The sequence below is a fragment of the Oncorhynchus gorbuscha genome, linkage group LG02 (genome assembly GCF_021184085.1).
Source record: "Oncorhynchus gorbuscha isolate QuinsamMale2020 ecotype Even-year linkage group LG02, OgorEven_v1.0, whole genome shotgun sequence".
Classification (NCBI taxonomy): Eukaryota; Metazoa; Chordata; class Actinopteri; order Salmoniformes; family Salmonidae; genus Oncorhynchus; species Oncorhynchus gorbuscha.
The window spans coordinates 86,922,533-86,944,366 of record NC_060174.1 but is presented as its reverse complement, the minus strand read 5'-3'; the positions used below and the strand labels follow the sequence as shown (position 1 = coordinate 86,944,366).

Below are 21,834 nucleotides of genomic sequence, written 5' to 3'. Positions count from 1 at the left end.
ACCACAGAAGATATTTCCACTGGTGACAGACAATGCTGCAAACTTGAAGACTGCTTGGTCTGAAGTGGAGGAGTCCTACCCTCACATCACACCTATTGGCTGTGCTGCTCATGCATTGAATCTGCTCCTGAAGGACATCATGGCACTGAAAAAAATGGATACACTCTACAAGAGAGCCAAGGAAATTATTATGTATGTCAAGGGTCATATAGCAGCAATTTACCTCACCAAGCAAAGTGAGAAGAATTAGAGCACCACATTGAAGCCTCCTAGCAACACCCGTTGGGGTGGTGTTGTCATCATGTTTGACAGTCTCCTGGAGGGGAAGGAGTCTCTCCAAGAAATGGCCATATCACAGTCTGCCTATATAGATAGCCCCATCAAGAGGATCCTCCTGGATGATGTATTTTGGGAGTGTGGTAAGCAGCCTGAAACTCCTGAAACCTATAGCAGTAGCCATTGCACAGATTGAAGGAGACAATGCCATCCTGTCTGATGTTCAGACTCTGTTTGCAGATGTAAGAGAAGAAATCTGTACTGCACTGCCCACTTCACAGTTGCTCCAAGTAGAGGAAATTGCAGTTCTGAAATGCATCAAAAAGCGTGAAGACTTCTGCCTGAAGCCCATAAACGCAGCAGCGTACATGTTGGACCCCAAGTATGCTGGCAAGGGCAAGGTTCTTGACAGTCTGGTTTAAGTACACTTCCAAGCAAGTGCTTTGGGATGGAGATGCAATATGGCAGTCATGCCAACATATTTCACAGCCACCTGGTGGAAGGGACTTTGTGAATCTGAGGCTCTTTCCCCTGTTTCCGCCTCCATCCTCCATATCTAACCAACATCAGCTGCTGCAGAGCACAACTGGACCTTGTTTGGGAACACACACACCAAAGCACGCAACAGGCTGACCAATACAAAGGTTGAAAGATTGGTGGCCATCCGGGTGAATTTGAGGCTTTTTGAGCCTGAAAAATGAGCCATCCTCAACAAGGTTGGAAAGTGACTGTGACGATGAGGCCTCAGAGTCTGTTTTTGGGAGATGCGATTAGATCATTGGGAATCATTCAATATTCCCTTTTGTTCAGTGAAATCATCCCATGTGAAGTCAACACTTAAAGTCAGATTCGTAACTAAATAGTTTAAAAAAACTTCTATTGGAAGGATTTAATCATTTGCAACTATGTCTACTTATAAGGTAAAAGGTTTATGTTTCGGACTCCATATGCTATGGTAAATATATCCAATGCAAAAAAACATTACATTTAAATGATGTTAATATTAATTTGCATATATTTCCTTTAATTCCCATATGTTTGTTAATTCCCACAAAGTTTTTTTTATGTCTGAATATTCCCCAAAATATGCAACCCTGGTCACTCCCCAGAGTGAACCCAGTGTTATTGACTTATTAATTGTTTACTCCATGTGTAACTCTGTTGTCTGTTCACACTGCTATGCTTTATCTTGGCCAGGTCGCAGTTGCAAATGAGAACTTGTTCTCAACTAGCCTACCTGGTTAAATACAGGTGAAAATAAATACAATTAATAATAATAATAATGCTAGCTACCTGCTGCATGACAATATGAGCGGAGATGGAAGGATTTAATTGAGGATTTGTTATCAGAGATGGCTGTGTTTGATTAGGCCCCATGTTACATCTGTGGCGAGGTTATAGACCAATCAAAGGGCCATTGAAAAACCATGTCCAACCTAAATGTATCATGTATTGTCAGTTGCAGTATACTTAAAGTTCATTCTTGTTATTTTATTATCTTGTCAATAAAAGAAAAGCATAATTGAGAATGCTTACCATTTAGGCTACACAAATACAAGCACACTTACACTATGTATACAAAAGTATGTGTACACCCCATCAAAGTGTACACATACTTCACATACTTTTATCATAGTGGATTTTGCAATTTCAGCCACACCCGTTGCTGACAGTTGTGTAAAATCGAGCACACAGCCATGCAATCTCCAAAGACAAACACTGGCAGTAGAAGGGCCTTAATGAAGAGCTCAGTGACTTTCATTGTGGCACCGTCATGGGATGCCATTTTTCCAACAAGTCAGTTCAACAAATTTCTGCCCGGCTAGAGCTGCCCAAGTCAACTGTAAGTGCTGTTATTGTGAAGTGGAAACATCTAGGCGCAACAACGGCTTAGTCGCGAAGTTGTAGGCCACACAAGCTCACAGAAGGTGACTGCTTATGTGCGTAGCTTGTATAACTTATCTGTCCTCGGTTGCAACACTCACTACCGAGTTCTAAACTGCTCCTGGAAGCAACTTAAGCACAAAAACGGTTAGTCTGGAGATTCATGAAATGGGTTTCCATGGCCAAGCAGCCGCACACAAGCCAAAGATCACCATGTGCAATGCTAAGCGTTGGCTGGAGTGGTGTAAAGCTCTCCGCTATTGGACTTTGGAGCAGTGTACCGTAATTGCTGGACTATAAGCCGCTACTTTATTCCCACACTTTGAACCTCGCGGTTTATACAATGACGTGGCTAATTTATAGATTTTTCCCGCTTTCACAAGATTCATGCCGCCAAAACTGAGCACCGTCACATAATGTGACAGAAAAATCGAGCACGCTCAAACTTCCCATCATTCTGATTACGGTAGTAATTTTGTCACCCTCATCATGGCAAAGACACGGAGAAATGCATATGATGTAGTTTTCAAGTTGAATGCGATCGATCTGGCTGTTGGAAAAGGAAATAGAGCTGCTGCATGGGAGATTGGCCTTAATGAGTCGATGATAAGACGTTGGAAACCGCAGCGTGAGGAACTGACTCAGTGCAAAAAGACAACAAAAGCTTTCAGAGAGAAGAAAAGCAGATGGCCCAAAGTATTTGCAGCCACTCGACATCAGTGTAAATCGTGCATTTAAGGTGGCGCTCCTTGTTCAGTGGGAGTCTTGGATGATAAGTGGGGAGAAATCCTTCACTAAAACGTGCCACAGGCGAAGAGCGTCTTATGGTCAAGTCTGCCAGTGGGTCCTGACAGCGTGGAGCATTGTCAAAAAATCCACTTTCATCAACGGGTTTCGAAAAGCTGGACTGCTGCGTGTTGAAGGGGCAGCATGAGCTCAGCGGGGTATTTGCCCCCGGATGAAAGTGACGAGAGCGACAATGAAAACGATCCAACATCGGATGAAGCAATTCTGAGGCTATTCAACTCCGACACCGAAGGAGATGACTTCAGTGGTTTCAGTGCACAGGAGGAGGAAGATGGTGACCTATGACTTTCTTGGTAGGCTACTGTTTTAATTTGTGTTACTTTGTGTGTTTCGCTAAAGCCTATTTATTTTTGTTACAAGCCGTGTTCGTTTAAAGGCTGTGTACAGTTAATTTGTTTCAATGTACCGGTAGGCACCTGCGACTTATAGACGTGCGGCTTATTTATGTACAAAATACATATTTTAATAATTCAGTGGGTGCGGTTTATATTCAGGTGCGCTTAATAGTCCAGCAATTACGGTAAACAGGTTCTATGGAGTGATGAATCACGCTTCACCATCCGGCAGTCAAACGGACGAATCTGGGTGTGGCGCATGCCAGGAGAACGCTACCTGCCTGAATGCATAGTGCCAACTATACATTTTGGTGAAGGAGGAATAATGGTCTGGGACTGGGCCCCTTAGTTCCAACGCTACAGCACACAATGACGTTCTAGATTGTTCTGTGCATTCCAACTTTGTGGCAACAGTTTGGGGAAGGCTCTTTCCTGTTTCAGCATGCCCCAATGCACAAAGTGAGGTCCGTATAGGAATGGTTTGTCGAGATTGGTTTGGAAGAACTTCACTGGCTTGCACAGAGCCCTGACCTCAATTCCTTTGAACACCTTTGAGATGAATTGGAACGCCTTATCTCCCGCTATCAGTGCCCGACCTCACTAATGCTCTTGTCGCTGAAAGGAAGCAAGTCGCTGCAGCAATGTTCCAACATCTAGTGGAAAGCCCATGATTTTGGAATGAGATGTTCGACAAGCAGGTGTCCACATACTTTTTTTGATGTAGTGTGAGTGTGTTTTTTTTTTGTGTGTGTGTGTGTGTGTGTGTGTATATATATATATTTGTGTATATATGTATATATTTGTGTATATATGTATATATTGTGTATATATGTATATATTGTGTATATGTGTGTATATTGTGTATATGTGTGTATATTGTGTATATGTGTGTATATTGTGTATATGTGTATATATTGTGTATGTGTGTATATGTGTATATGTGTGTATATGTGTATATATGTATATGTGTATATGTGTATATATGTGTATATATTGTGTATATATGTGTATATATTGTGTATATATGTGTATATGTGTATATATGTATATATTGTGTATATATGTATATATGTATATATTGTGTATATATGTATATATTGTGTATATATGTATATATTGTGTATATTGTGTATATATTGTGCATATATGTATGTGTATATATGTATGTGTATGTATGTAATACTGTGTATAAAACATTAAGGACACCTGCTTTTTCCATGACAGACTGACCAGGTGAAAGCTATAATCCCTTGTTGATGTCACTTGTTAAATCCACTTAAATCTGTGTAGATTGTAATCTGTGTTTATCTGTGTAGGCTCGAGACAATTGAAACATTGATTGGTTCAAATCAAATTTTATTTGTCACATACACATGGTTAGCATATGTTAATGCGAGTGTAGCGAAATGCTTGTGCTTCTAGTTCCGACAATGCAGTAATAACCAACAAGTAATCTAACTAACAATTCCAAAACTACTGTCTTATACACAAGTGTAGGGGGATAAAGAATATGTACATAAAGATATATGAATGAGTGATGGTACAGAGCGGCATAGGCAAGATACAGTAGATGGTATCGAGTGCAGTATATACATATGAGATGAGTATGTAAACAAAGTGGCATAGTTAAAGTGGCTAGTGATACATTTATTACATAAAGATGCAGTAGATGACATGGAGTACAGTATATACGTATACATATGAGATTAATAATGTAGGGTATGTAAACCTATTAGGTAGCATTGTTTAAAGTGGCTAGTGATATATTTTACATCAATTCCCATTTTGTCTGGTGGCTATGCTAGTTTAGTGCTTCCTACAGTATATTAGCTCTTCTGGTGTTCACCCAGTCCGTCAAATCCTTCCACCCCAGCTGCTATGGCTTAAACTTTCTGTCCAGTGAAATGTATATTCTTTTTGCGCGTACACAAAGGTTGTTGACTTGTCATTTAAGTATAGTTGTGGCCAATGCATAAATTAGAGTGGGAACCTTTTTCTTGCCTAGGGACATAGACTGCCAGTCATTGTGATCGCGCTAGAACTCTAACTTCTTTCATACTGGACACAAAGACATAAAATGTGTATACACAAGTTCATCTTACTGAAGTAGATACATGGCCTCAGTGCCAAAATCCCGAAATATGCTGCCACATGGGTTAAACAAATCCAGCCTGTTAGCCAGTATGTGCAACGCTTCTCGACGTGGAGTTGGTAGCTAATTTGAATATCCAAGTGCATGTACGTTGGCTAACAGGCCTGGCAGGAGCACAGAGAAAAGCTGCTTTTTACCATCCTTAATTATATTTTATTTTGAAGGAAATATATTAATTCATATTGCAATTAATTATAGGTAGGGATGCACTGATATGACATTTTTGGCTGATTCTGATATCTGAGATTTTCCTTGCCAAGAAAAAAAAACGATACAGAACTGATATTTCACATTTTTTACATGCCTAAGGATTCTAGTACAGTTAAATAGTTGATACACACACTGCCCAAAAAGTGATTTTGTTGGCATTTACGTATGTCCCCATTACCAGTAAAACAACAAAACCTATTTATTTAGCTTGCTGTGCTGTTTCATTGTTCATTTGTTCAGTCATTTAATTCTTAAACAGGATTTCATCATACATGTCAAGCAGTGAAGTTTCAGCTCTGTCTCTCTGTGGCCTCTCTTCCTTGGTGCGCACTCACTGTGTCAGTTTCCATATTGTCCAGCTGTCTATGTAAAATTATCACGTAAACCCTGTTCTTGTCTGCTTTGAAGTAGCGATCCTTGTACATAGCATGGTGGCGACAGAGTAAAGAGGCTCAGTGAGAATGCCACCGACTCGTTTGTTCAGTACTCTAGTACTTTTATACGTTTTAACCCCACGGTCCGTGTCTGCAGTTTTGTTGAGCAGGTATCACGTCTGCTGCAGACACAGTTGATTAGCTTATTTCTCAAGTCAGTTATTTGAATGGCTTTAGGAGTGTTTCAAATATGTTCTCAAATGCCATTGTAATGGCATCGGTGGTATGAGAACCAGCACATTCTTGAGCATGCAAAACGTTTTTCCTCGGTACGAAATCCTCGTTGACCCATTCACTGTGCAATCAGACTCCGCATGCTCATGGGGCTCACATCACTGGTCCAAATGTCAGTCGTGAAGCTAATAGCATTGACGCCCATAGCATGTAGCTCATGGATGTGCGATTCAACAATACTGTGTAACTCCGGTAGGGCAACATCTGACATAGTGTACTGGGGCTCGACCAGTCAGCGAAAGCCAACATCATCCAAGACCGAGGACGGTTGATTTTCAAGGGCAATGAAATCCATTGTCTTGGCATTAACCTCTTGAAGCTAGGGGGCAATATTTTTATGTTTGGAAAAATAATGTTCCCAAAGTAAATGGCCTATTTCTCAGGACCAGATGCTAGAATATAATAATAATATAATAATAATATATGCCATTTAGCAGACGCTTTTATCCAAAGCGACTTACAGTCATGTGTGCATACATTCTACGTATGGTTGGTCCCGGGAATCGAACCCACTACCCTGGCGTTACAAGCGCCATGCTCTACCAACTGAGCTACAGATATGCATATAATTGACAGATTAGGATAGAAAACGCTCTAACATTTCCAAAACTGTCAAAATATTGTCTGTGGGTATAACAGAACTGATATTGCAGGCGAAACCCCGAGAAAAATCAAACCAGGAAGTGGCTTCTATTTTGAAAACTCCATGTTCCATAGCCTCCCATTGCTCCATTTAAAAGGATATCAACCAGATTCCTTTCCCTATCGCTTCCTCAAGGTGTTAGTCTTCAGACATAGTTTCAGGCTTTTATATTGAAAAATGAACCAGAATGATAACATCGCCTCAAGTGGTCACATGAGTTTTGCTCGTGCAACAGAGTTTGGATAGGTATTGCTTTTCCCTCTACTACTGTGAAAGATATTTGTGGTTGATATATTATCGATTATATATTTTTAAAACAACCTGAGGAATGATTATACATTTTTTTGACATGTTTCTGTGGACATTACGGATAATTAATCCTGTGGATTTCTGAACATAATGCGCCAAACTGAGGTATTTTGGATATTAAAATTATCTTTATGGAACAAAAGGAACATTTGTTGTGTAACTGGGAGTCTCGTGAGTGAAAACATCCGAAGATCATCAAAGGTAAACGATTAATTTGATTGCTTTTCTGATTTCCGTGACCAAGCTACCTGAGGCTAAGTGTACTTAATGTTTTGTCATGCGATCAATAAACTTACACAAACGCTTGGAATGTTTTCGCTGTAAAGCATAATTTCTAAATTTGAGACGGGTGGATTAACAAAAGGCAAAGCTGTGTTTTGCAATATTGCGCTTGTGATTTCATGATTATGAATATTTTTAGTAATATTATTTGACTGGGGCGCTATGCTATTCAGCGGTCGCTGATGACAATTATCCTGCTTAAGGGATGGGTAGCGTCAAGAAGTTAATGGATGTTGTCTCTAAAAAGTTAATACTCTTTCAAATGACTGCTCGACTTCAACATGTTTAGTTGTTGGAAGTATGTGCTTAGTGTTTTTCTGTGTAGCGCTGTATTTTTGTGGCGTCATTACGTCATCTACATAGGTATGCACGTCAGCTTTGACATCGATTTTGCACCTTCGACGTTAAACTAGACATTGGGCCGATGTTGGCAATTTTAGCTAATATCGACCAATTTCAATATGCTCACCGATATATCGTGCATCCCTAACTCTCAGTGAGTTAGGTGATTCTTGGGGGGATATGAAGCACAAAAAAGCTCATATGTACCATTGACTAGCATTGGAGTGATGCCACAAATGCTATAAAAGAAATGCATTTCAAATGGTGGCCAGTTAAACAAAACCTAAGCATGGGCTGATGTCATACCTTGTCCATATACTGCTTACAGGGTAAGGAAACCAATACATAATTGTGTGCTTTGGGTGAACTATCCCTTTAGCAATGAGGGGGGGGGAGATTCTTTAAAAAATGAATAGCAGCAACAGCACCGTCTAGTGGTCAGAACACTGTAATATCAGGTTGTAAGATGAGACATAAACCTAAATAAATTCTCTGAACAGGGGAAAAGACAACACAGAATTCACTGGGAATACATTTATAGGATGAAGAAACAATACTCAGCCACAGCTCCATACTACTTGTCAAACAGAGAAATCATCCAGTGTACCAGTTGTTGGGGTGGGTTGGCTTGGAGGGTCCGTGGGTGGCTTTTGACCATCTCTTTGGATTCCTGATATTAGGTACTATGTTCATTCATTATATTAATCAAATAAATTAAAATGGCCAATTTGGGTGAAATCAATTAGCTTAATTTCTCAGAGGTCAAATTATATTTCAACAAAATGTCACAGGAATGCTAATCTTATCTGTTTCTAACAACCAAAACAATTTCATAAAAATTTGAGATGGTGGGTGTCAACCCTCCTTTCTTGTGAGACATTCAGAAATCGCAGGATATTCATTCTTAGTCTGTCACTTATCAGGGAGAGGCTTGTTCGAAGAAGGACCAACAGTGAAGGATCTGATGGCATCATATCATGTCTTTGCATTGCCTATCAAACACTGTAAGCCCTATGCTACAGCCATTTATTTTCATATACTGTCTAATTGGTGAGTTATTTCCCCCTCTGTGTGTTGAAATATTAAAATGTTTGAATAGCCATCTTTGAGTAGCTTCAGAAACTGCAACTATTTTCTCTTCATGGCATTTTAGCCGTGCCTCCCACCTTCTATATTCATTCCACTGAATGATGGTCTGATTAGAGCAAACCGCACAACATTTTCCCAAATACTGTTTATAAGATTGCAAACACAATCTTAAGATCTCTGAAAAGCACAAGAGACGGTGAGTAGGCCAGAAATATACAAGAGGTTGTATGGATCAGTTTTGAGTCACTCAATTAGCCCAACCGTAGCGTGATTTCCTTCTCATTAAATGGCAAACGGCGGGTATCGTAATGCAAATGTCAGGTCTGACTAATTGCCGGCTGGATAGAGGGCTAGAGTGAAGGGGAGAATTGGCTCGTCAGACATGATTAAATGCCAGGGACATCTACTGAAGATGACAATCTCAGAGAAAATCGTTCTTACTTGAGACGGTGACTGGTGGTCATTACGAACCAGACGTTTCTGTGCTTCAAAACACTTCTCAATGGGTATAGAGCTCGCCAGTTTGTAGTCCTAAAATAACAGTAATTAGTTACCTCTGGTTCGCTCAGCCCTTCCTATGGGGGGAAAGAATGGGGTTTTGGGATAAACACCAAAAATGTCTGAGGTTAACACAAATCAAATCAAATGTATTTATATAGCCCTTCGTACATCAGCTGCTATTTCAAAGTGCTATACAGAAACCCAGCCTAAATCCCCAAACAGCAAGCAATGCAGGTGTAGAAGCACGGTGGCTAGAAAAACTCCCTAGAAAGGCCAAAACCTAGGAAGAAACCTAGAGGAACCAGGCTATGTGGGGTGGCCAGTCCTCTTCTGGCTGTGCTGGGTGGAGATTATAACAGAACATGGCCAAGATGTTCAAATGTTCATAAATGACCAGCATGGTCGAATAATAACAAGGCAGAACAGTTGAAACTGGAGCAGCAGCACAGTCAGGTGGACCGGGGACAGCAAGGAGTCATCATGTCAAGTAGTTCTGGGGCACGGTCCTAGGGCTCAGGTCCTCTGAGAGAGAGAAAGAAAGAGAGAATTAGAGAGAGCATATGTGGGGTGGCCCGTTCTCTTCTGGCTGTGCCGGGTGGAGATTATAACAGAACATGGCCAAGATGTTCAAATGTTCATAAATGACCAGCATGGTCAAATAATAGTAAGGCAGAACAGTTGAAACGAGCAGCAGCATGGCCAGGTGGACTGGGGACAGCAAGGAGGAGTCATGTCAGGTAGTCCTGGGGCATGGTCCTAGGGCTCAGGTCCTCCGAGAGAGAAAGAAAGAAGGAGAGAATTAGAGAACGCACACTTAGATTCACACAGGACACCGAATAGGACAGGAGAAGTACTCCAGATATAACAAACTGACCCTAGCCCCCCGACACAAACTACTGCAGCAGGCTTAGGAGATCTTATACATTTCTTTCAATGAGATATCAGTCAGTTAACATGACCTTTATGAATTCTGAAGTCTGTGATTGTTTTGATTACATAGACTTCAGAATTCACAAAAAGTGGCGTGAGCTGATCAAAGTTTATCCAATAACCCTAATAAAAAAACATTCCTTTACCCATAGGTTTTGACTAATGAGCCATGTCGGAGTTGATGCTTACAAAAAGATGCCTTTACTGTTGCTCTGCATAGGCCTGCTGTGTTAGCAGGGACGTCAACTAAAGATGACAACATCAGAGATAAACTTGCTTCTTACTTGAGACGAGGTAATTGCGAATCAGATGGTTTCTACGTTTTCTAACACTTCTTTCCCTATGAATATAGGCCTACTGTATTACCAGGGATGCCAACTAAATATCATCTGACACAGTTCTTTCTCAATCCCTGTGAATATATTGTATTACGTTCTTTCAACTGAGGGGATCATCCAAGTATTTGATTTTCCTGAAGAGTAACCAGTGTGCCTTCGCATGGCCACTGCATATTTAATGGTCCAAAATGCAATGTACACCCAAAGTCATCTGCAGAGATTTTAATTTCTTTGATCGTCCCATTCTTCGATCGACAACTCCCCTCACCCTCTGTACTTCCAGTGGTGTTAATCCAGACATCCAGTGTGTATTGAGATTCTGTGTCCATGGAGGAGGAGTAGATGCACTGTCCTCCGGCAAGGTCGTTCACTTTATGGGGATTCTGCTGCGTTAGGTATTTGTGTGAAGCCCAGTCCGCTTGGCCCCTCGCTGCCTGCCTCACTGGCGCACACACACAAGCAAACACACACACACACTGACACATTTTCTGTCATGCACATCACATCCATTCTTACACACACAATCCTTTTGATAATATAAATGTTCTGTGTGACATGCATTCTCTCCATCACATTGACACACGCATACATTCTCAGTTTTGGTCTCTCTATCACACACATACTATACATTTGAGTAATTTAGCAGATGCTCTTATCCAGAGAGGCTTTAAATGAGTAATTAGGGTTAGGTGCTTTGCACAAGGCACATCAACATATGTTTTACCTAGACTGCTCCAAGATTCAAATTAGCAACCTTTCTACACAATGTTATTTTCTACACAGAATATCATTCAAAATGATTGCCTGATGATGATCTGAACAGTGGTATGCATTCATGGATGCCAAGGGAAGCAAGGTTCCCTCCCAACAAAAACATGTATAATATTTTATTTGTCATCTGTGTTTCATAATTTTCCTTCAAGTCGAAAGAGGCTGAATATATCTCACTGGAGAACACAGCGCCCCCTCTGTCTCTATGTGTAGCCCATCTATCTGAAGCTGTCTGTAGTGTTGAATGCAAGGAAAGCCAGCGAGCATTTGGCATCCCTTGATAAAAAGCTAAGTATTTAAAAAATAGGCAATCAGTGTTGATCTAAACTGAGTGAACACAACTGTGAATGGACCTGGCTCACCAAGAAAAAGTGTCAAGGGAAACCAGTTTGGATTTGGCTTCAAACCAATTACATCAAAAGCAAAACGTAATTGACAGAAACACCATGAATTGTCTTAATCTTGTGTCGTCTTCCGGTGGCTATCTAGCTAAAATTGTCCCTTTCCTAAATTAGCCATGGATTGAGAGAGGGATTTAAACTTGTTTTTCTTCATTCTCCGTACTGGCCAATGATTATAACAGGGATACTGATCCAACCATAACTTCATACATTGTGCCCCTGGCCTGAGAGGATGAAAGTTCAAGATGTAGTGGGCTAATGTTAACTAGCTGGCTCATCGTTGCCCATGAAAGGAAGTTAGGCTAGCGAGCAAGCAATTTAGCCAGGTAGCCTAGGACAAGAAACTAAAAGAGTTTACTGTATGACCGTTATAGACCATTTCGTCAACATGAAAGAGAGGGGGATGGCATTGGCGTTTCTCTACAACTATGGTCAGCCAACATGTTTGTTTCTACTTGCACGAACAACACACACACACACACACACACACATGCATCAGAACCAAGGAAAGCCACATATTTAGCTTATGTTGATTGGACTAAATTATGTTTGGTATCTTTTAATTATCACTGTATTAGACTAAGCATAGGTGATTTTGATTATGTATACAGTGTATTCAGAACGTATTCAGACTCCTTTTCCCACATTTTATTACGTTACAGCCTTACTCTAAAATGGATTCAATTGTTTTTTCCCCGCTCATCAATCTACACACTATCCAATAATGTCAAAGGTTTTGCAAATGTATTACTAATGAAAACTGAAATCACATTTACATAAGTATTCAGACCCTTTACTCAGTACTTTTTGCTGAAGCACCTTTGGCAGCGATTACAGCCTTGAGTCTTCTTGGGTATGAATCTACAAGCTTGGCACACCTGTATTATGGGAGTTTCTCCCATTCTTCTCGGCAGATCCTCTCAAGAACTGTCAGGTTTGATGGGGAGCGTCGCTGCACGTCTATTTTCAGGTCTCTCCAGAGATATTCGATCTGGTTCAAGTCTGGGCTCTGGCTGGGCCCCTCAAGGACATTGAGACTTCTCCCAAAGCCACTCCTGCTTTGTCTTGGCTATGTGCTTAGGGTCGCTGTCCTGTTGGAAGGTGGAGCAGGTTTTCATCAAAGATTTCTCTGTACTTCATTCATTTTTCCCTCGATCCTGACTAGTCTCCCAGTCCATGCCGTTGAAAACTATCCCCACAGCATGATGCTTCAACTGTAGGGATGGTGCCAGGTTTCCACCAGACGTGACGCTTTGCAGTCAGGCCAAAGAGTTCAATCTTGGTTTCATCATACTAGAGAATCTTGTTTCTCATGGTCAGAGTCCTTTAGGTGCCTTTTGGCAAACTCCAAGTTGGTTGTCATGTGCCTTTTACTGAGAAGTGGCTTCCATCTGGCCACTCTACCATAAAGGCCTGATAGGCTGAGTGCTGCAGAGATTGTTGTCCTTCTGGAAGGTTCTCCCATCACCACAGAGGAACTCTGGAGCGTTGTCAGTGACCATCGGGTTCTTGGTCACCTCCCTGACCAAGGCCCTTCAACCCCATTTGATCGAGTTTGGCCGGACTGCCAACTCTAAGAAGATTGTTGGTGGTTCCAAACTTGTTCCGTTTTAGAATTATTGAGGTCGCTGTGTTCTTCGGGACTTTCAATGCTGCAAAACCTTTTTGGTACCCTTCCCCAGATCGGTGCCTCGACACAATCCTGTTTCGGAGATCTACGGACAATTCCTTCAACCTCATTGCTTGGTTTCTTCTCTGACATGCACTGTCAACTGTGAGACCTCATCGACAGGTGTGTCCCTTTCCAAATCATATCCAGTCAATTGACTTTACCACAAGTGGACTCAATCAATCTGTAGAAATGGAAACATGTTTTCTAAATTAGCAAACATTTCTAAAAACCTATTTTCGCTTTGTCATTATGGGGTATTGTGTGTAGATTGAGGATTTTGTATTTATTCCAGTTTAGAATAAGGCTGTAATGTAACAAAATGTGAAATGTCAAGGGGTCTGAATACTTTAACGAATTCACTGTAAATATTTAAGTTGAAATGATTCTGGAGTAGTTGAGGTAGCTCCTGTTTTCTTTGCGACTTGCAGTAATTCTCTGTGGTTCTAAGCCAATAGTTGGTTAGTAGTCTGAAAATTTCTTAAACATTAACTATGCTGAAGGTCATGTAACTTGTTTGTTTCATGCAATATGCTTTGCTGACTTCACCGGACAGATGTTTCTCTCCGGTTTTGGGATGAAACAAAGGTGTGGTTGAATTTTTCTGCCACTGTGTTTTCTTATTGTCTCGTGCAAGGCATATGAACTAACAGGTTATAGAGCAAACAACGCAATTATCCCAACAAAGGTTGTAATATGGCCTTTTTTTCTGGTTTCTTCAGTGATTTTACTCACTTACCACTACTGCTTTCCAACTTCCCAATACCTTTTGAAGCGTTTGTCACTTCAAACCATAATTCCTTCTGTCAAAAGTACGGTCACATTGATTTGTAATAGACTGTCATAGCCCAAATTTAAAAAGTAAACATTGGCCATTGATTACATCACCTTTTTCAGATGATATCAAAATGGGGTTGCGGGCCCAAAAAGTTGGAGCTTCTACCCCCAAGCCATAACACTGCTAAATAGCCACGAGAAAGCTAGATAGTTAATTAAATTGCACTGACCCTATCTTGCACGGACTTAACGCACACTCAGACTATACACACGCACACACACACACACATTCACATACGCTACAAATGCATGCATACCGGCACAACACAAACACATATACACCCACGCACACTTTTACACATCATATTCTGCTGTGACTGTTATTTATTTTAGTCTTACCATTATCTATCCTGATGCCTAGTCACTTTCCCCTGCCTTCATGTACATATCTACCTCAAATACCTCGTACCCCTCAATTAATTTGGTTCTGGTTCTCCCTGTCTATAAACTCAGCAAATAAAGAAGCATCCCTTTTCCTCAGACGGTAGGCAATTAACGTCACAGTTATGAAAACTTAGGACACGAAAGAGGCCTTTCTACTGACTCTGAAAAACACCAAAATGAAGATGCCTAGGGTCCCTACTTATCTGCGTGAACGTGCCTTAGGCATGCTGCAAGGAGGCATGAAGACTGCAGATGTGTCCACGGCAATAAATGGCAATGTCCGTACTGTGAGACGCTACAAGCCCATACATGGAGACAGGACGGACAGCTGATCGTCCTTGCAGTGGCAGACCACGTGTAACAACACCTGCACATGATCGGTACATCTGAACACACCTGCAGGACAGTTACAGGATGGCAACAACAACTGCTCGAGTTACACCAGGAACGCACAATCCCTCCATCAGTGCTCAGACTGTCCGCAATAGGCTGAGAGAGGCTGGACTGAGGGCTTGTAAGGCCTGTTGTAAGGCAGGTCCTCACCAGACATCACCGGCAACAACGTCGCCTATGGGCACAAACCCACTGTCGCTGGACCAGACAGGACTGGCAAAAAGTGCTCTTCATTGATGAGTCACGGTTTTGTCTCACTAGGGGTGATAGTCAGATTTGAGTTTATTGTCGTAGGAATGAGCATTACATCGAGGCCTGTGCTCTGGAGCAGGACTGATTTGGAGGTGGAGGGTCCGTCATGGTCTGGGGCGGTGTGTCACAGTATCATCGGACTGAGCTTGTCATTGCAGGCAATCTCAATGCTGTGCTTTACATTTACATTTAAGTCATTTAGCAGACGCTCTTATCCAGAGCGACTTACAAATTGGTGCATTCACCTCATGACATCCAGTGGAACAGCCACTTTACAATAGTGCATCTAAATCTTTTAAGGGGGGGGGGGGTGAGAAGGATTACTTTATCCTATCCTAGGTATTCCTTAAAGAGGTGGGGTTTCAGTTGTCTCCGGAAGGTGGTGATTGACTCCGCTGTCCTGGCGTCGTGAGGGAGTTTGTTCCACCATTGGGGGGGCCAGAGCAGCGAACAGTTTTGACTGGGCTGAGCGGGAACTGTACTTCCTCAGTGGTAGGGAGGCGAGCAAGCCAGAGGTGGATGAACGCAGTGCCCTTTTTTGGGTGTAGGGCCTGATCAGAGCCTGGAGGTACTGAGGTGCCGTTCCCCTCACAGCTCCGTAGGCAAGCACCATGGTCTTGTAGCGGATGCGAGCTTCAACTGGAAGCCAGTGGAGAGAGCGGAGGAGCGGGGTGACGTGAGAGAACTTGGGAAGGTTGAACACCAGACGGGCTGCGGCGTTCTGGATGAGTTGTAGGGGTTTAATAATATATAATAATAATATATGCCATTTAGCAGACGCTTTTATCCAAAGCGACTTACAGTCATGTGTGCATACATTCTACGTATGGGTGGTCCCGGGGATCGAACCCACTACCCTGGCGTTACAAGCGCCATGCTCTACCAACTGAGCTACAGAAGAACCACAGCACAGGCAGGGAGCCCAGCCAACAGCGAGTTGCAGTAATCCAGACGGGGGATGACAAGTGCCTGGATGAGGACATGCGCCGCTTCCTGTGTGAGGCAGGGTCGTACTCTGCGGATGTTGTAGAGCATGAACCTACAGGAACGGGCCACCGCCTTGATGTTAGTTGACTGTCCGCGTTTACAGGGAAGACATCCTCCTCCATCCTCCTCCCTCATGTGCTACCCTTCCTGCATGCTCATCCTGACATGACCTTCCAGCATGACAATGACACCAGCCATACTGCTCGTCCTGTGCGTGATTTCCTGCAAGACAGGAATGTCAGTGTTCTGCCATGGCCAGTGAAGAGCCCGGATCGCAATCCTATTGAGCACGTCTAGGACCTGTTGGATCGGAGGGTGAGGGCTTATACCCACCAGAAATGTTCGGGCACTCGCAAGTGCCTCGGTGGAAGAGCAAGAACTGGCAAATCTGGTGCAGTCCATGAGGAGATTTACTGTAGTACTTAGTATCTGGTGTGGCCACAAGCTGCATTGACTGTTACTTTTGATTTTGACACCCCCCCCCCCCTTTGTTCAGGGACACATTATTCCATTTCTGTTAGTCACATGTCTGTGGAACTTGTTCAGTTTGTCTCAGTTGTTTAATCTTGTTATGTTCATACAAATATTTAGACATGTTAAGTGTGTTGAAAATAAACGCAGTTGACAGTGAGTTTCTCTTTTTGCTGAGTTTCGCTCCATTATTGTGTATTTTATGACTTGTTACTGTTTTTCGTTTGATTATTTCTTTAGCTCTGCATTAATGGAAGAGCTTGTAAGCAATCATATCTCTGTCAAGTTGACATCCTTTGTTCTCGCTTGTGACAACACTCAGTAAATCACTCTCTCTCCCGCACGCACACTAATAAAAATGAGAGAAGAGAAAATGAGAGGCAAACATGACTGTCACTGGGCGTGTGTAATTGAACGGCATTTGCAAGAAACAGCCTGTATTCTATTTTGTAGGCATCAACTGATATGCAAGGCACTGATATCGATTCATGAAAACATGGCTAATTACGTCTGTAGGAAAAACATTTTTTTTTCGTAAAAATATAATCGTTTACATTTTTATTTCCATATCAGGGTTTTCGTTAGCCGGTGAAAGCCGGCTTTTGGTCAAAAAATTATAATTGAAAAGGCGATTTTTAAATATAATTAGCACTGGCCAATTGTCCTAGAGAAGAAATAATGCTTTTTCGCCTCGTAATTGATGGAATTACGAGTAGTCTTAAATATACTGAACTGAAATGTGAACGCAATAATTTCAAAGATTTTATTGATAAATACATTTTTTAACGCCCTAATTTATGTATTTCACATGACTGGGCAGGGGTGCAGCCATGGGTGGGCCTGGGAGGGCATAGGTCCACCCACTTGGCAGCCAGGCCGACACGCTGGGGAGCCAGGCCAAGCCAAGCCAATCAAAATGTGTTTTCCCCTACAAAAGGCCTTTATTACCCACTGAAATATACTCACCTTAAAGTGGCCTTTTATTGTCCACAGCACAATGTGTGGTTGAATTTATTCTGCCACTGTCTTATTGTCTCTAAGGCAACTATCCGAGAGTCTGTTTGGAATAGGCCATTTCTTTCTCGACAAGCTGACCAATAGAATAGGTAAACTTTTAAACAATGGGGGATAGTAGATTGACATAAGCTAGTGCTTTTGCTGCTCATTACTGTCTTGTTGGCTGAGGAAAAGTACATGTGGGCAGTTATTCTATCTTCAGAATTTGGTAAGAAGGACCGGACATCGTTGCTTCCTCTACTTGCATGTTCTGTTAATATGAATGACCATATTCTAAATGTGATTTCTATCATTCTAACCACCGTGGGTGGACACCCTATTTAGGTTACACACCTAATGAATATGGGTCCTTGTCAGGTAAATTAAAATACTGCTTTTTAAAATGTCTGGTGCCACAATTTCCTAACAGAAAACCTGCTCCATAGCTATCTATTGTAACTTGTTGGAGTTGCTCTTCCAGAATAGCGGGGGTTAAATGCATTTCTTCTGCTGCTTGCTGGATATAATCCCCAGGCTACAAACACACACACACACACACACAACTGCTTCTCGTTCTCTCTAATCTTCTCTTATCTTTGTCCCTTGTCAATCTTCCCCTTTACCTTCCCCTTCACACCATCTCTCTCCCTCCCCCCTCTCTTCACCTACCTCTCCACATTCTCCTCCCTCTCTGGCAGGCTACTCCTGCAGTGAGCCAATATCATGGAGGCAGCATTGGGGAGTGCAGCTCTAGGACTGCTCGGAACCACGGCAGCAGCCAGCCATGACATCTCTGACAGGTAAGACCTAGTGTCATAGCACACACTCACAGTCTTACTACTCTAGTCGGTCCCATAGCTGTCTGGCCAGGGGAGGCTGTTCAAACCCCACTCTAGTTTTATAGCAGGTGGAGCTGTATCTGTTTCTGTTTGTACAGAAAGAGTACAAGCGTGTGTATGTCCGTACAGTTACAGCATGCAAATAGCTGTGTAATGTGTTAGTTGGCTACGATAAGATTTTTGGTGTTTGTGTTTTATTACAATGTTGAACACGTGTATGGCTGTGACTGTATTCCACATTGTGTGTGTTGTGTCGGGGTGTCTAACTGAGGGCCATGCACAAGTTTGTTTGTATGTGTGTGTGTGTGGCTTGCCTGGCTCCTCACTTTAAATGCTTCAAGGATAAATTACACCAGTGTGAGCACAGGCAGGGGGAGGCAGTGGCAGACGTGCTTGAGTGATGTAGGTTAGGTTAAGGGGGCGCGTTCGCAATCATCAATTTCCTTACTGTGCCATCAGGCTGACTGGCTTACCAGAGTCACTGATGCTGTATGCAGTGCAGCCATTACGGACCATCACTGCTGGGAACCCTTGTTTATATTTCCTTCATGACAGAGCTAGCATGCTACAGCATTACCTTCTCTGCTCTTTTGGCTAATATATCAGCTTTCAGCTACGTCATCTATCAGCTTCAGCTGGACCAATTCCCACTCAAAAGCATAGGATAGCATAAGCTACACATTCCAACCCAGTCAATGTAGCATACGCACATACTGTAGGGTAGTGTAGGAAGGCATTCACACAGTTTCTCAGAGCCTATTATAGAACCATACTAGGGCTGGGCGTATTTTACTATATACAGGTATTGATGCACAGACCGGTTTGGGTTTTTACTCGACCTTCTATAACGGTATTTTGAATGTTTGGTTTATTAAATGTGATATTCCGTGTGTAACGTCCATTTCTATAGTTTACACTGCTACTTGAGTCATCCCTCTTCACTCTCTCCTCATGCCGCTTTCTACACAGACCTAGTCCTGCCCGTCACTCGAGCGCAATTGTTGTTGCTTGACCACGAGACACTTGCATTCAATCTGCATGGTCAATTCAGCACATGCAGCAATGTTGATGACAGTGTTGTTTCCACTTTGCTTCTTAATATAAATCCACTATTTGTTTGTTTCTTACATCTGCAAACAGCTAGTTTCTTTACTTAGCAAGTTTTAGCTAAGTCATGTTAGCTGCTAATGCTAATTAGTTGGTAAGCTAGCTAAAAAATGTACTGAGTCAGAGCAAACGTAGATAGCTAATACAGACTGAAAAAAGTGCTGGTGTAGGCCTAAATCAGCATGTTGTTTGTGCAACAGCGTCATCCAAATCAATAGGCAAAGCATGAATATGTTGGCTACATGAAAAAACATGTCAATGTGGCCAAAAATTATAGGGTCCCCTAGGAAACACTGACTATCATTTTGGTTCCTACACTGTCACAAAAACGTATCCCTGGCATTTTCATGTCAAACACTGTATTCAAAGTGCCTACTGTTATTTATATTCTAACTATAGAGTTAGAATAAACATATTTCCATGATTCCAACAGTTCAATCAGGTGTTTTGATCGAAATCACAAGTCAAATTGCAATTGCAACATTTGGTTAAAAATAAGGCAAACAAATGGGCCAATATCGTGCAGCCCTTTGTGGCAGTGTGGAAATTTTCAAATGAGTGCGGGAAATGCAGAAATAGAGATTTGTTATTCAAAAATATAAAATTCTGTCAAATTTGAAAAATACCTAGGCCCAGAAGCTAGGATATGCATATAATTAGTATTGGATAGAAAACAGTAAAGTTTCCAAAACTGTTAAAATAATGTCTTTGAGTAGAACAGAACTGATATAGCAGGCGAAAACCCGAGGAGAATCTATCCGGGAATTTTTGTTGTTGTTGAGGTGACACCATTTAAAATGGGAATATCTCCCGGATTGCAGTTCCTAGGGCTTCCAGTAGATGTCAACCGTCTTTAGAAAGAGTATCAGGCTTGTTTTTTGAAAAATTAGCTGGCTCCCATTTTGGCTGTGGTATTGTGGCGCGCGTGGATGAGAGGTTTATTGGTCACTTTTAGGATTCGTTTGTATGCATTTTCAACGTGGGAAACTGGTGGATTACTGAGTCAAGCACGCCAACTTAACTGACTTTTTCGGGATATAAAGAAGGACTTCATCAAACAAAAGGACCATTTGTTATGTAGCTAGGACCCTTGGGATTGCAAACAGAGGAAGATCTTCAAAGGTAGGTGATTCATTTTATTGCTATTTCTGACTTTCGTGACACCTCTGCTTTTTTGTACGCGGGGTGCTGTCCTCAGATAATCGCATGGTGTGCTTTTACCGTAAAGCGTTTTTGAAATCTGACAAAGCGGCTGGATTAACAAGCAGTTAACAATTTAAACGATGTAAGACACTTGTATTTTCATGAATGTTTAATATTACGAATTTTGTATTTTGAATTTCGCGCTCGACGATTTCACCAGATGTTGGCTTGCATCCCATTGTGATGCACAATGTGCTCCCCAGTCATCCAGCCAGTCACTGCCTGGCTGCATGCTTTACATTGACACTCATCCCCTCTCTCTACCTTCACTTTCAAATACTCAGCTGGCTCCCTTTCTCATCAGACCAGCCCTTTTCATAGGATGACTCCGCTATCTCCCTGCTACACTGGCCTGTGTGTGTGTGGCTATTGATTGTTAAGCCGTCAGCATCAGGGGTTGGAACCGGTTCAGAGAAAAGAACAGACAAAATAGACATTTTTGCCTGTGTGTAGGCTACCTGTCCCTCCCCTCCCTCCGAAGCTTAGTCTATTGTAGCTACTGATGTTACAAGCATGATAGAATTAGGGGGAGAGATTTTTAATAAGAATGGATGAACTTTTTCAATGCTAGTTAAGGATACAATAGGTAACGTTTCACATTAACTACAAAAAAGGTAAGATGTGTTTTTATTTGAAATATGGTGCCGCTCTGCACACACAAGCTTGTTCGCTAGCATAGCGAACCCTGGTCTAGCTCCAGCTGAGAGTATGTGGTATGGAACTGAGTCATGATCAAGGGCTAGTTCTGGTCCAACGTT

The 21,834-nt window shown here is 42.0% G+C and overlaps 1 protein-coding gene across 4 annotated transcripts in view; it reads left to right on the top strand.

The window, feature by feature from the left end:
• LOC124012096 (rho GTPase-activating protein 32-like) overlaps positions 1-21,834 on the top strand; it is a 243,911-nt gene that overhangs the window by 65,804 nt on the left and 156,273 nt on the right. For all 4 annotated transcript variants that reach the window (XM_046325532.1, XM_046325523.1, XM_046325514.1 and 1 more), the window contains exon 2: positions 18,626-18,727. In XM_046325532.1, the coding sequence (XP_046181488.1) occupies positions 18,651-18,727 (77 nt within the window). In that variant the 5' untranslated portion in view covers positions 18,626-18,650. The remainder of the gene's footprint in view (positions 1-18,625; positions 18,728-21,834) is intronic.